The 12769-nt window shown below is 52.3% G+C and overlaps 1 protein-coding gene across 2 annotated transcripts in view; it reads left to right on the forward strand.

Annotated features, from left to right (window-relative positions):
* CPNE5 (copine 5) overlaps window positions 1-12769 on the forward strand; it is a 91434-nt gene continuing 78665 nt past the window's right edge. For both annotated transcript variants that reach the window (XM_060109866.1, XM_060109867.1), the window contains exon 1: window positions 1-95. In XM_060109866.1, the coding sequence (XP_059965849.1) occupies window positions 1-95 (95 nt within the window). The remainder of the gene's footprint in view (window positions 96-12769) is intronic.

Genomic DNA, 12769 nt, shown 5'->3' on the forward strand with positions numbered 1-12769 from the left:
ATGGAGCAGCCCGAGGACATGGCGTCGCTGAGCGAGTTCGACTCCTTGGCGGGCAGCATCCCGGCCACCAAGGTGGAGATCACCGTGTCCTGCAGGTGAGCCGCCCGCTGGCCCTGGCCCTCGGCCCCGCCCCTGGCCCCAGAGCCCCTGTGCCCCTTTGGCTCCGACCATCTACCTCCGTGCGCCCCCTTCCAGAGTGTCCTCTTCTCCAGGACGCCCCTTTGCCTGTCCTGCAAGAGCCCCTGCCCAGCCACGGGTGGCGACCGCGGAAGGGGAAGCCAGGCTTAGGGTCGTATCCCAGAAAGTTTGCACTCTGGACTGTTGTTGCGAGGAGAGAAGAAGACACAGGAACGGGGGTCCAGACGCCCGTGTGGGGAGAGGGAGGTAGTGAAAGGACATAGCAGGGTCTTCACAGCAGTCTATTTCTGATCATCCCCTCCCCAAATCCAGAAGAGAATGATTTGCCTTATCCCTCCCAGGCGTGCCCAGCCTCTGCCTTCTGTGCCCTCCTTCCCTCTCTTCTCCCCCCTCCTTTGCCCCAACACCCTCATCCTCTCCTCCCTTACCCACCCACCAATCTAGACCCCAGGATTTGAAAGCCTTTCTTCACCTCCAACAACAAAACTGACTCTCAGGAAAGGATCAGATTGACTCATTCATACTGAGATGTGGAGAATTGATAACTTAAAGTTGCACCATTAAAAAAACAATAACTGGGGGTACAAAATCTTAAGCCAAAGGACTAGAACGATGAGTGTGGAATTTTAGAGTCCAGCAGGGGAGGGGGAGGAGAGTTTTTGTGGGCTACCACCCCCAAATCCTCAGTCGTGTCACACAGGCTTTGGGAGTCACTTCTCCATCTAAGCTGGGTCTCCCCCAGGTTCTCCTATCTGAGAGGAAGGCTGCCCCAGGCAGTAAGTGATACAAGTGGGGAAGGGGGAATTTATCCCTAGTGCAGTCACCCTGTGGCTGGCCTACGGTCACTGCCTTGCTGGGATTGTGAGGGGGCACTGTGGCCTACACAGAGCCCACCTCTTGAGTTTCCGCTGGAAATGCCATTCCCCTGCCCCAAGTGACCAACAGCATTTCCAGGGTCCTGGGTGTGCACTTGTTCCAAATCGCCCAGGCCTCTCTTTGGTCAGACCTTTCACCCACCTTCATGGCACCCCAACCCTGTGTTCCCAAGTTGTGGCATTGGGGAGGTGTAGATGGAGCCAGGGGAACTGGGCTGGGATGTGAAAGAGGGAAGGACTTGGCCGGGGGGCTGCAGTTTAGGGTGAGTGGGAGTGAGGGCTGATGAAGTTGAACATAGCTGGCCCCTGCATCAGGCCCTTCTGGGGGCTCCTGTGATAACCCCACATGTCTCCCCTATGGTTCCACATACGGTTTTGTCAGAATTATCTCCCAAGGCCATTTGCATCTTGCCATTACTCTGCTGGGAGATTCCTGACTGCCCATGAGCTCCAGGCTCACCTCCTCAGCCATCCACAGCTGCCCCAGCCTGTCCTCCCTTCCCTGCTGGTGCATAGCCCTGCACCTGATGCTCCTTCCCAGCCTTCAGTCATGCCTGTGTCGGAGCTGTCTTGGGAGGCTTTTCACCTCAGAGCCTCTGAACAGCACATTCTCCATCCATATCTCACCCTGCCTTCATCTCTGCCAGTTCGTGTCCCCCCATCTTGAAAAGCCTGGCCTCGTGCTCCCCACTTCCAGCCATCCTTCTCACCCTTGAGAGACACGCAGCCCAAATCACTGCCTTCTGTGTTCCCTGGGTCCTGAGCACTCAGCCTGGGCCACCGGGTCTCTCACATACTGAGCACACAACCTCTGAAGACATCTCAGGTGTGTAGACTTCATTCCTCTTCCCCCAAAGCAACTTTATAAGCATTTGAGGGCAGCGATCCCCACCCTGACTCAGACCCACGAACCCAGAGGAGGCAGAGGGCACAGGGCATTGTGGCTTTGGAATCAGACACTTCAAAATGGAATCTGCTCCACCACTTGGGGCATACTTTTAGCCTCGCTTTCCCCCATTTGTCAAGTGCAAACAACGAACCTGTTATTCGTGGAGAAACCTTATTCACAGAGGTACCCCTCATGCTTGGAAGCATGGCTGGCATGTAGCAGGTCCTCACCGAACACTGTTGGAGGAATTAATTTACAGGAGTAGGGGATCGTGAAGCATCCAGCATGCAGCTTTGCACTTGCTTCGCACACAGTAGGTGCTCAATAAATAACTACAATGATTACTGTAAGGCAGTAGCACTTGGCCCCTCCTGTTTGCTCTCTGGAAGCAGAGGTGTCCAAAGACTCAAACCTTTTGCCTAAGCAGTACCTAGGGATGCAGTTGAGTTCCTGGGGGATGTGGTTCTGGGATCAACTCTGGTGTTCATTCCCTTTCCTGGGACATCAACCTGAGGAGGGCATGACCCAGGCTCTGCTCCTACCCTCCCAAAAGCCAGAGAGTGTGGAATAATGAGTTTTGGTAGGAAGGGGTGAGGAGGGAGGAGTCACCTGGAACAGAAGGGAGGCAAGAAAACAATGTGGGTCAACTTGAAATTGTAAATCCATCTCTTTGCCTCAACCAGGTCTAACTATCCAGTTTCTAGAACAGATCGAGAAAGGGAGAGAGAGAAAAGGAAAAGGAGGCAAGGAGGAGGAGGATGGGGAGGAGGGAGAGCTGCACAGAATGGCTTTCTCCAGCATATTCTATACTCCATGGCCACCAGTTAATGAGAGCCAAGGCCTCCTCCCCTGCATCTCATGGTCAGCATTGACTGAGCCCGGGGGAGGAGGCTACAGGGTGCCCCTGCCCTGAGCATCTAGGTGACACCTGCTGGTGGGCAAGGAATAGTAAGGCAGGCAGAGGTGTTGGTGGACTGAGCGCTCCAGGGGGCTTCAGAATGGGCAGCTGGGGATGAGGGGGCCAGTGTTTCAAAGGAACTGGAAACTAGCATTCCTGTGAGCTAGTTCCCTTCCCTTCTGCTCCTTAGGAAGGTCCCTGCCATCCCCTGCAGCCCTAGGAGGTCTCTGCTGTTGCCTAGGGGAGGACCTGACCCCCACCATGCCTATCCTAGGACACTCCTAGCTGAGCAAAGCTGCCTGGCACAGGGGCATGTCTGAGCCCCAGCACAGGACCACAGCAGAGGCCCATCCAAGCCTCTGCTGAAGGCAGGTGACACTGTGGGATGGACATGTTTGGGCCCCTGCTTCTTTGTGTTGGGTATCTCCTGGGCTAATCTATAGTCTACTCCCAAACAATTGTTTTCACTGATTTTGGTAAACTCGGGCCAAAGATTTTAAAGCCTCTGGTTGTCTGACTCAATGCTTGTAAGAACATGAGTCTATGGGGTCTGTCTACCTGGGTTCAAATCCCTGTGATTTTGGGTAAAGCACTTAACTTGGGCCGTGGTTTCCTCACCTGTAAAGTAAGTGTAATAATCCTTATCACAGTAGAAGGATTAAATGGATCCTTAAGCCATGAATAGTAATTTATGTTGCCTATTATTTGACACCTGAAAGTAAATAAAAATCTTTCTCTATAGGTGGTTTGTGTGGGTCCTGGAGATCTGATCCATCTAGAAAGTTCTATTTCCCCCCACCCCCAGCTTTCTTGACATATATTTGACATACTGTGTACATTTAGAGATTCTGAGGGGTTGTTTTGGGAGTAAGGTAGATGGTTTGTGACACCAGATTCCAGCAGACATCGTAGAAAGTGTGAGCCACGAGCTTCTCTTTCCTCTGATGGTCTGTTCCAGACCTTTCCTGACTTTATTAGCCTCCCTGCAGACCCAGTCAAAACTCACCTGTCCAGTGTCCTGTTCCCAAGGGCCCCACTATTTCTCTATGCCCCGTCTGATGCAGGGATCCAGACCAGCGTGTTGGTTAGAAAGAGCAATTTGCATTTTTTATGTAACAGGAAACCTGTGCACTTCCGCGGGGTCTTGCTGGCAGAACCACTGAACGATTCTACATGGCGGGGCTCCCGAGACCCACAGGGAAGGCAAGGAGGGGAGAGTCCAGAGGCAGGTGGTGGCTTAGCCCTGCTGGGATCTCTCAAGCAGTTGCCCTCCCCCTCCAGCTGACGTGGGGCTGGTGGGGCAGCTGTTGCCTCTGCCCCAGAGATGTTGTTTTCTGCTGTCTGTTCAGGTTGGCGTTTTGGAGAGGCAGCCTAGCTCAAGAGCTGTGCCCTTAGCCTCTCAGAAGGGGTGTGAATGGGCTCAGAACACTGTCTTCTGACAGGCAGAGGGAGGGTGGCTTTGGGGGAAGGAGGAGCCTGGGGGCAGTGTGGCAGCTGTTAGAGCCATTGCTAGGAAAAAGAGGTCCATTCAGCCACTGACTACATTAAGATACTGTTTAGTGGAGCCAGAGGAATAAAAACAGTGGGATTTATTGAGTGCTTACTACATGCCAGGCACTTAACATCTGTACTAGGCTGAACCATATGCAATTGCCTGTACTCAGCTACTAACCTACTCAAATAGCGATTTGGTACAAACTCAGACTATTATATTAGTTTTCAGTTGCTGCATAACAAATCACCGTAGTCCTAGAGCTTAAAACAACAGCCATTTATTATCTCACAGTTTCTGTAGGTCAGAAGCCCAGGCACAGCACAGCTGACTTGTCTGCTCTGGGTCTCTCCAGGCTGAAATCAAGGTGCCTTGCAGGGTCTATGATCTCATCTGAGGCTTAGGGTCTAAGCCAAGCTCACTTAGGTTGCTGGCAGAGTTTAATTCCTTGCAGCTGTAAGATTAAAGTCCTGTGTTTTTTTTGGTTGCTGGTTTGGGGCTCTTAGCTCCTACAGGCCGCCCTCAGGTCCAGCCATGTGGGCCTCTTACAACATGGCAGCTTCCCTCTTCAAAGCCAGCGGGATAATCTCTCCAGAGTCTGCTACTTGATATAAAGTAACAGAAGTGAGTATCCTATCATATTCCCAGGTCCCACTCACACTCAAGGGGAGGGGATTGTGCAGGCTTGTATACCAGGGGGTGGGAATCGCAGGGACCATCTTAGATTTCTGCCTACCACAATTACTGCATCTTTTTTAACCCTACAACAATCCTATGAACTAGAAAAATACTAGTAGTATTTTTCCCTTTTTGCTGATTAGGAAATCGGGGCTCAGGTTAAGGAACCAGCCCAAGGCTGTACAGTTAGTGTGTTTTGGAGAGGGGGATCCAAATCCAGTTTCCTCAGACTTCAAAACCTTGAGAGCCTCTTGAGTTTGAGGATTGGGGTCTCCAAGGATGAGAATCACGGTAGGGCCTGGGTACCAACCGTGGTAGATGTAGCCAAGAAGTAGGTACTCTATCTCCAAGGATGAGAGAGGCCTTCCTTGCTCAGGGATGCCAGGCAAACCCAGAACCAGAGGAATCCCTAGGGAGAAGAGACCAGAGAGAGTCATGGGATTGCAGCTGGCCTTCCCTGGCATCTAGACCATATGGTAGTAGCTTACCATCTGTCCTCTCCCAGCCCACAGGTCTCCCTGCTCAGACCTAAGGCCATTGCTGGAGATGACCTACCATTGGCAAGACAGGGTGGGGAGGAGGTGAGGGGAATAAGGCTGGAACAAGCTTTGGGGCACAGAGGAATCAGATTCAGTTAGGAATGCTTTGGCTGTAGGTAACAGAAAATCTGATAGTAGGTCAAACCCAAAATACATTTATTTTTCTCAGATCACAGTGAGTCTCTACGTAGGTTATCTCGGTTCCGGTTTGTCAGCTCACTTTGCCATCAAGGATGCAGCTATCTTTCTATTCTGCCATCATCCAAATGGTGGGCCTCACTGTTATAAAATGACTGCCTCTTTTCTAGGTATCACAACCACATCCAAAGACAGGAAGCAAGACATTGGACCAAAGGCCTCTCTCTGAAAATTTCTTTTTATCTAGAAAGCACAGTCACTCCCAAAATCTCTCAGCAGACTTCCCCTTCTATTTCAGTGGCCAAAGGCAGGTCTCATGTCCACCCCAGGCCAGTATATTAGTCAGTTTGGCTGGCAAAACAAAATACCATAGACTGGGTGACTTAAACAAGAGAAAGAAGAATTTATTTCTCACAGTTTTCAAGGATGGAGGTCCAAGATCAGGGTGTCACATTCTGGTGAGCACTCTTTCCTGGCCTCAGGTGGCCACCTTCTCACTGTGCTCGCATGGCAGAGAGAGAAGGTGAGAGCAGAGAGCAAGGTCTTCTTATAAGGGCACTAATCCCATCGTGAAGGACCCACCCTCATGACCTCAAATAACCCTAGTTACCTCCCACAGACCTCATCTCCAATACCAGCACATTGGGAGTTATTGTTTCAATGTATAAATTTGGGGGGTTACACAACCAGTCAACAGCAACAAAGGACAGGAGCCTACCTTCTCTGACTTCAGGCCATCTGCATCAGATAACTGAACCAGCATGGATTCTATTAGGAAGGGAGTGAGGAATGCTTGCTGGGTGGACAGTCATGGCCTCTGCCACAAGGAGACTTTCCAGGTGACCCACAGACTACCTGAGATCCCTGTGGCTACAAGGGGCCTCGAGTTTGGTGTCTTTGAGGACTGACTCCTCAGATTTTCCTGCAGTCAGTGGACAGCCAGTGTTAAGTGACTGGGGACTGATTTTCCAAGCACAGCTTGGCTGGACCCCTGACAACCTCTTTTCCTGCTAGTTTCCTGGTCAAGAAAAAAAGACTTAGTGTGATTCCAAAACATTGCAAGGTGCCTCTGTCTCCTAATGTCACTCACCTCTGCTGGCCTAGCATAGTGCCTGAAGTTCCCAGTAGGAGAAATTTTAAGACTTGATGAATGGAATGGGGGAGTGGGCATGAGGGAGAGAAAAATCGAGCACACTTCCTACACTTCTGTTGTAAGCTATTGGCTTCACAACTGCACAAGGCAGGTATGTGACTGCGTGCACAGATGAGGAAACTGAGGTTAACTAGCTTGTGCAGGGTCACAGAATTACCATGTGGCTGTGTGGAGATTCTAGTTTGAATGGATCTGAGGCCAGAGCTCAGGCTCTTTTCCCTCGGTCACGTAGCTTAAGAGGGACAGTTATTACAATAATTAATAATAACAAAAATGCAAATAGCTCCAGGAAGGAGAGCTCTTTAAGCCACGTGAAAATTGCCTTTTAGACCTTGGTGAGGTTGCCTGGCAGGGAGACAGTGCACGGGGGTGAGGAACAGGGTTTGAAAGGGGAGATGGGTGAGTGCCAGGGGCTGGATGCCAAGGTCCCTCTCCTCCCCGGCTCCCTCCTCACCTTTCCTGGGATTACTTCTGCCTGTTAGGACAGGGAGCAGGGCAGGGAGAGATGGGAAGCCCTCCAGTCCTCTTCAGCTGTTCCTTTGAGAGCACCCCTGATGAAGCTGGGGGTAGGAAACGGGAGAGTGAGGATGTGAGGGGCACTGCTGGTGGGGATTTGGGAGACCCTGGATTTTGGTAATGCAGGCGCCTCTGAATGTCTCCGGCTTCAGAGTTCAGTCTCGGTGCTCCTGGCAAGCTGGGTGACACTGGCACACCTCAGCCCCAGCTGTCTTGCCTGTACAATGAGGCCAATGTCTACCTCCCAGCATTGATACGTAGGGTGAACAGGGTGTCACAACAAAGGATTTGGTGCTGATTATATCCATGGTTAATGTGGCCCCCTCCCACCCTCTTTGCCTGCTTGGGGTTAACCAGATGTTTGGTGTTAAATTGCTCCATGGAGAAATAGGGTGCATCTGGAGGGCCCCTCAAGCTTCGGGGTCTCTCCAGCCTCTTCAGGATTCCTGTTTCTCCCTGATGGTGGTTTACCTGTCCCCAGTCTGCTCTCCTCAATGAAGGCTGTACAACAGCCAGATGGACCCTGATGGGCGAGGACATGAAGGTGCTCGAAGTCCTGATCAAGCCCAGCAGTAGGGAGCAGGGAGGGGAGAACGTGGGGATTCCCTAGAAGCCACCTTATTCTCCACAGGGCTTTTGTGAGCATTTATTGTATGCCAGGCACTTAAATGCAAGTTAGTATGTGCCAGACACTGTTCTGTTTTGCATATATGAACTCCATTAATTCTCAGAAAACCTGTAGGAGAGAGGGACTATTATTACTCCCACTTTACAGATGGGGATACTGATGCATAGAGAGGCTAAGTGAGGTCATACAGCTAAGGGGTAGAGCTGAGTTTTGGACCCAGCATTGAAGATCCAAGCTATGTGCTCATCACCACCAACTTTTTGCCAGAGGTTGGAGGGATGCTTAGGGAAAGAAGTTAAACCATATCTTCGGGGACTTCCCTGGTGGTCCAGCGGTTAAGACTCCACCTTCCAATGCAGGGGACGCGGGTTCCATCCCTGGTCGGAGAACTAAGATCCCACGTGCCCCGGGGCAACTAATCCTTTGCTCCACAACTGCTGAGCCCGCACACCACAACTAGAGAGCCCACGCATCGCAACGAAGAGCCCTCACGCTCTGAGTCCGTGCACCACAACTAGAGAGAAGCCCGTGTGCCGCAACTAAGACCCGACGCAGCCAAAAATAAATAAATTAATTAAATAAAAAATTTTTAAAAAGACCCGAAACAACAAAAAAAAAAAACCCATATTTCCTTAGCCTTTGAACCTAAGGAAGCTCTTTGGGAATATGATGAAAATTCTGCAAAAAAAGAATGCATCCATATGCACCAATATGCCACATTTTGCTTATAATTTCAGAGGGGTCCATGGACCTCTATTAGGGACCACCAGTCCAGGAAAAGCTGAGATGAGTGTTCTTGGTGTGTTTCCTTTTATTCTATAGCTAGAGTCATTTGCTAGTAAATCCATGGAGCGTGTATGGGCTTCGTTTAGAGACAACCTGAATGTGTGATAATCAGTTCACTGAGCAATTTAGCACAGGAGGGACTGTGTCTCCCCGCTCGGACTTCCTGAGGCATGGCTGTGTCTCCCCTCAGACTGGGGCTCCCTGAAGGCAGGGCTGGGTCTCCCCTCAGGCTGGGGCTCCCCGAGGACAGGACTATGTCTCCCCTCAGACCGGGGCTCCCCGGGGGCGGGGCTGTGGCTCCCCTCAGACCGGGGATCCCTGAGGGCGGGGCTGTGTCTCCCCTCAGACTTTTGCTCCCTGAAGTGAGGGCTGTATTTCCCCTCAGAGTAGGCCTCCTAAAGGCAAGGCTGTTTTCTCCCTCTCAGACTGAGGCTCCCTGAGGGTAGGATTGTGTTTCCACAGGCTGGGGCTCCATAAGGGTCTGGCTGTGTCTCCCCTCAAAGTGGGGCTCCCTGAGGCAGGACAGCGTCTCCCCTCAGACCGGGGCTCCCCGGGGGCGGGGCTGTGTCTCCCCTCAGACCGGGGCTCCCCGAGGACGGGGCTGTGTCTCCCCTCAGACCGGGGCTCCCCGAGGACGGGGCTGTGTCTCCCCTCAGACCGGGGCTCCCCGAGGACGGGGCTGTGTCTCCCCTCAGACCGGGGCTCCCCGAGGACGGGACTGTGCCTCCCCTCAGACCGGGGCTCCCCGAGGATGGGGCTGTGCCTCCCTTCAGACCGGGGCTCCCCGAGGACGGGGCTGTGCCTCCCCTCAGACCGGGGCTCCCCGAGGACGGGGCTGTGTCTCCCCTCAGACCGGGGCTCCCTGGGGGCGGGGCTGTGTCTCCCCTCAGGCTGCAGCTCCCTGATGGCATTGCTGTTTTTCCTCTGACAAGGCTCCCTGAGCGGAGGGCTGCGTCTCTTCCTCTTTCTGACTGGAGAGCCCCAGCTTCTATTCTGACTCTTTTTTTTTTTTTGCGGTACGCGGGCCTCTCACCGTTGTGGCCTCTCCCGCTGCGGAGCACAGGCTCTGGACGCGCAGGCTCAGCGGCCATGGCTCACAGGCCTAGCCGCTCCGTGGCATGTGGGATCTTCCCGGACCAGGGCACGAACCCGTGTCTCCTGCATTGGCAGGCGGACTCTCAACCACTGCGCCACCAGGGAAACCCTATTCTGACTCTTTTAAGCTTCTCATTGCAAAGGTGTCACCCTCAGGCCCTGCCCTTTAGCACCAGGCAGTTCTCATTTCAGCCTTTCCAGTGCTTTCTGTCTTTGCTGGGGTCTTCTCAACACCCAGTGTATGGTCGTTCTTCCTGCAGCGGTTTTTGAAGTGATTCTGGGGGGAGAGCAGTGAGGAAAAGAGCGTTTTGCTCTGCTCCCTGATCTTGATTTAAGGAACAAAAGAAGCCAAGCTTTAGGCTGTCACTTGGACATCTGAAGAATTTCATGCTTTTTTTGGGGGGAAAATACATGTGCCTGTTGGAAAAAAGTCTCTTTGAGCTGTCCGAAGAAAGATAGTGGAGAAAAGCACTTATGATCTGGTCTCTCTGTGTCCTTGCCGTTTGAGCCCTGCTTCGCGTTGGAAGACCTGGTTTTTTACCCCTTGGCTTCTTACTGGCTCTGTGCCTGTGGGCAAGTCACTCACCATCTCTGAGCCTTGGAGTCCTCAGTGGATCAACCTCAACAGAGCACTGGGAGTGTATGTGATGGGATGGGCTTCCTGGGACCTGTAAGTAGAAGTGGCTTGTGTCACCCATCCCATCTCTCCTTTGTCACCAAGTGAGCCTGAGCACCCACCAGGAGAATGACCGCCCCGCTCAGCACCAGGCTGATGATGAAGACTAACCTGTCTGATGAGCCTCACTCTGTCCAAGTGCTCCACAGCAGTCCTAAGGGAGGAACTGTTTTTTAACTCCACTTTACAGGTGGGGAAACTGAGGCACAAGGAAGGCAAGTAACTTGTCCAGCGGTGGGATGTGAACCCAGCTTGTCTGACTGCAGTCCATATACTTAACCATTAGGCTCTACAGCTAAGAGGAAGTATAGGGACCGGCCCTGAGCATGACCATGTTGGGAGACAAGAGCCTTGCTCACCCATTGGCCATTCCTTTTGGTTTTCCTTCATCCATCCAATTTGCCAGGACCCTGCTCTGAGTCAGGTGCTAGGCTGGCCTGGAGCAGAGTTGGGGTCCCTGCCCAGTCTGAGAGACAGAGGCACCCCTGATTTTGCAGTCCTGGGTGTGCTGAGTATGGTAATGGGTCCTATAAGTCAGAGGATGGCACAATACAGGCCAGAGAGAGCTCAAAGGAAATGGTTGTTGGTCAGTGTCTGTCCAAGGAAGGCAGAATTGAGGAGAATGAACAGGAATGGTTCTGGAAGGATGGTAAGGATAATCTCAGCAGAGAGGGGGAAGAGGGTTTGCATTATCTGCAGGTGCCATGGCCAGGATGACCCATGCCACAGGGCTCAGTGAGAGTCCGGAGGTCACTGGGCAGGGAGCCACCGAAGCTAGGTAGCTGGGTTCTATTTCTTAGTCCAGCTGTGTGCCTCTCACCCAGGCAGGTCCCATCTGCTTCTCTTTGAAGATAAGACCCCATATCTGTATCTCTCTCTCTTTCTGTCAATCTCTCCCTCTCTCTCTCTCTCTCTCTCACACACACACACACACACACACACGGTCTCACTCTCTTTCTCACTAGCTTAGACATGACTGAACCTGAGTTCCAGAGCTAAACTTGGAGGAGGCACAGACCTTGGAGAAGTCAATTGCCTTCTCTCCGAGTCTCACATTCCTGATTTATAAAGGAATTAGAAAAGGTGACCTCTGAGGTCCCTTCCAGATTGAACATTCTAGAATTTTATGTAATTATAGAATTTCATTACAGAATTCAAAGATAAACCTCAGCACTTGCTTTAGTAGGAGTCCCCCTCACCCCACACCCTCTTCCCCCATCCCCCAACCCTCTTTATTACTTTCCAGCTCCTCACTGCATCTCAAGTTCCACCACTGTAGAGTCATCTTTGGAATTTAGGCATTTTGTCCTTTGTTTAAATCAAGACAGACACTCCTGCCCCGAATCCTAGCACACTACAGGAGGGGAGGGTCAGCCCAGGTCCAGGTCAGCCCATCTCGGTGTGGATGAGCATATATCAAAGTGGTATCTTACCTGTAGCTCCTGCTGCATATTTTTCAGAGCTGCCTGTGTGTCATTTCATCTGATGCTCACTGCAGTGGGCTGGGAGGTTTATCAGAAGGTTTCCAAAGGGACAGCCACTAGGAGCAGGTCTGGGAGAGGGGTGATGGAGGCCAGCAGAAGGGTCCTGTGCCTTTGGGTCACGGAGGGCTAGCAGGGTAGCTGCCTTTGGGGAGAGGACCCTGAATGAAGAGACTGGAGCAGAGGCTGGGAATCTGGTCGGAGACCAGAGCTGGTATGATTGATGAGCACCATCTGGGACCTCCCCGGGTAGCAGAGGATGCCATATCCTGGCACCAGGCTGCTGTTGCATCTATCTGTCTGTTGATTGGTCTTTGGCTCCCACCTCAGAGTGGGGAGCATGGGTGATGGGGTTGACTGTGGGTCAAGTTGTCCAGACAGGCTGTCACTGCTGATGGCTTCAGTGATGGTGACTTAGGGTGAGGTCTCCTTCTAGACCTTTCTGGCTCTGCCACTGCTTGTGCAGCATGGCTACTCCCTGCCCCTCCCTGGGCCTCAGTTTCCCCCTCCTCAAGGAGAAGGTGGAACAGATGATCCTGAGGGGCCCATCCAGCTCTGATATTTGAAGTTGGCTGGCAGGAAGCCACATAGCCTAGTGTTTCTCCTCTCTGGGGAAAGGGTGCAAGGGACCGTGGGGTCCGTGGGGGAGTAGGGGAGTGGAGGCAGAGAGGAGAAGACCCCCGGGGACATCTGGGAGGGAAGTGGGACATGGGTAAGATGGTTGGCAAGGGCAGAGCTTGACTTTAGGACAGTGTAGGAAGGAGTCAGTAGCTCCAACACGTGGGAG

The sequence above is a fragment of the Mesoplodon densirostris genome, chromosome 10, assembly GCF_025265405.1.
Source record: "Mesoplodon densirostris isolate mMesDen1 chromosome 10, mMesDen1 primary haplotype, whole genome shotgun sequence".
Taxonomy (NCBI): domain Eukaryota; kingdom Metazoa; phylum Chordata; class Mammalia; order Artiodactyla; family Ziphiidae; genus Mesoplodon; species Mesoplodon densirostris.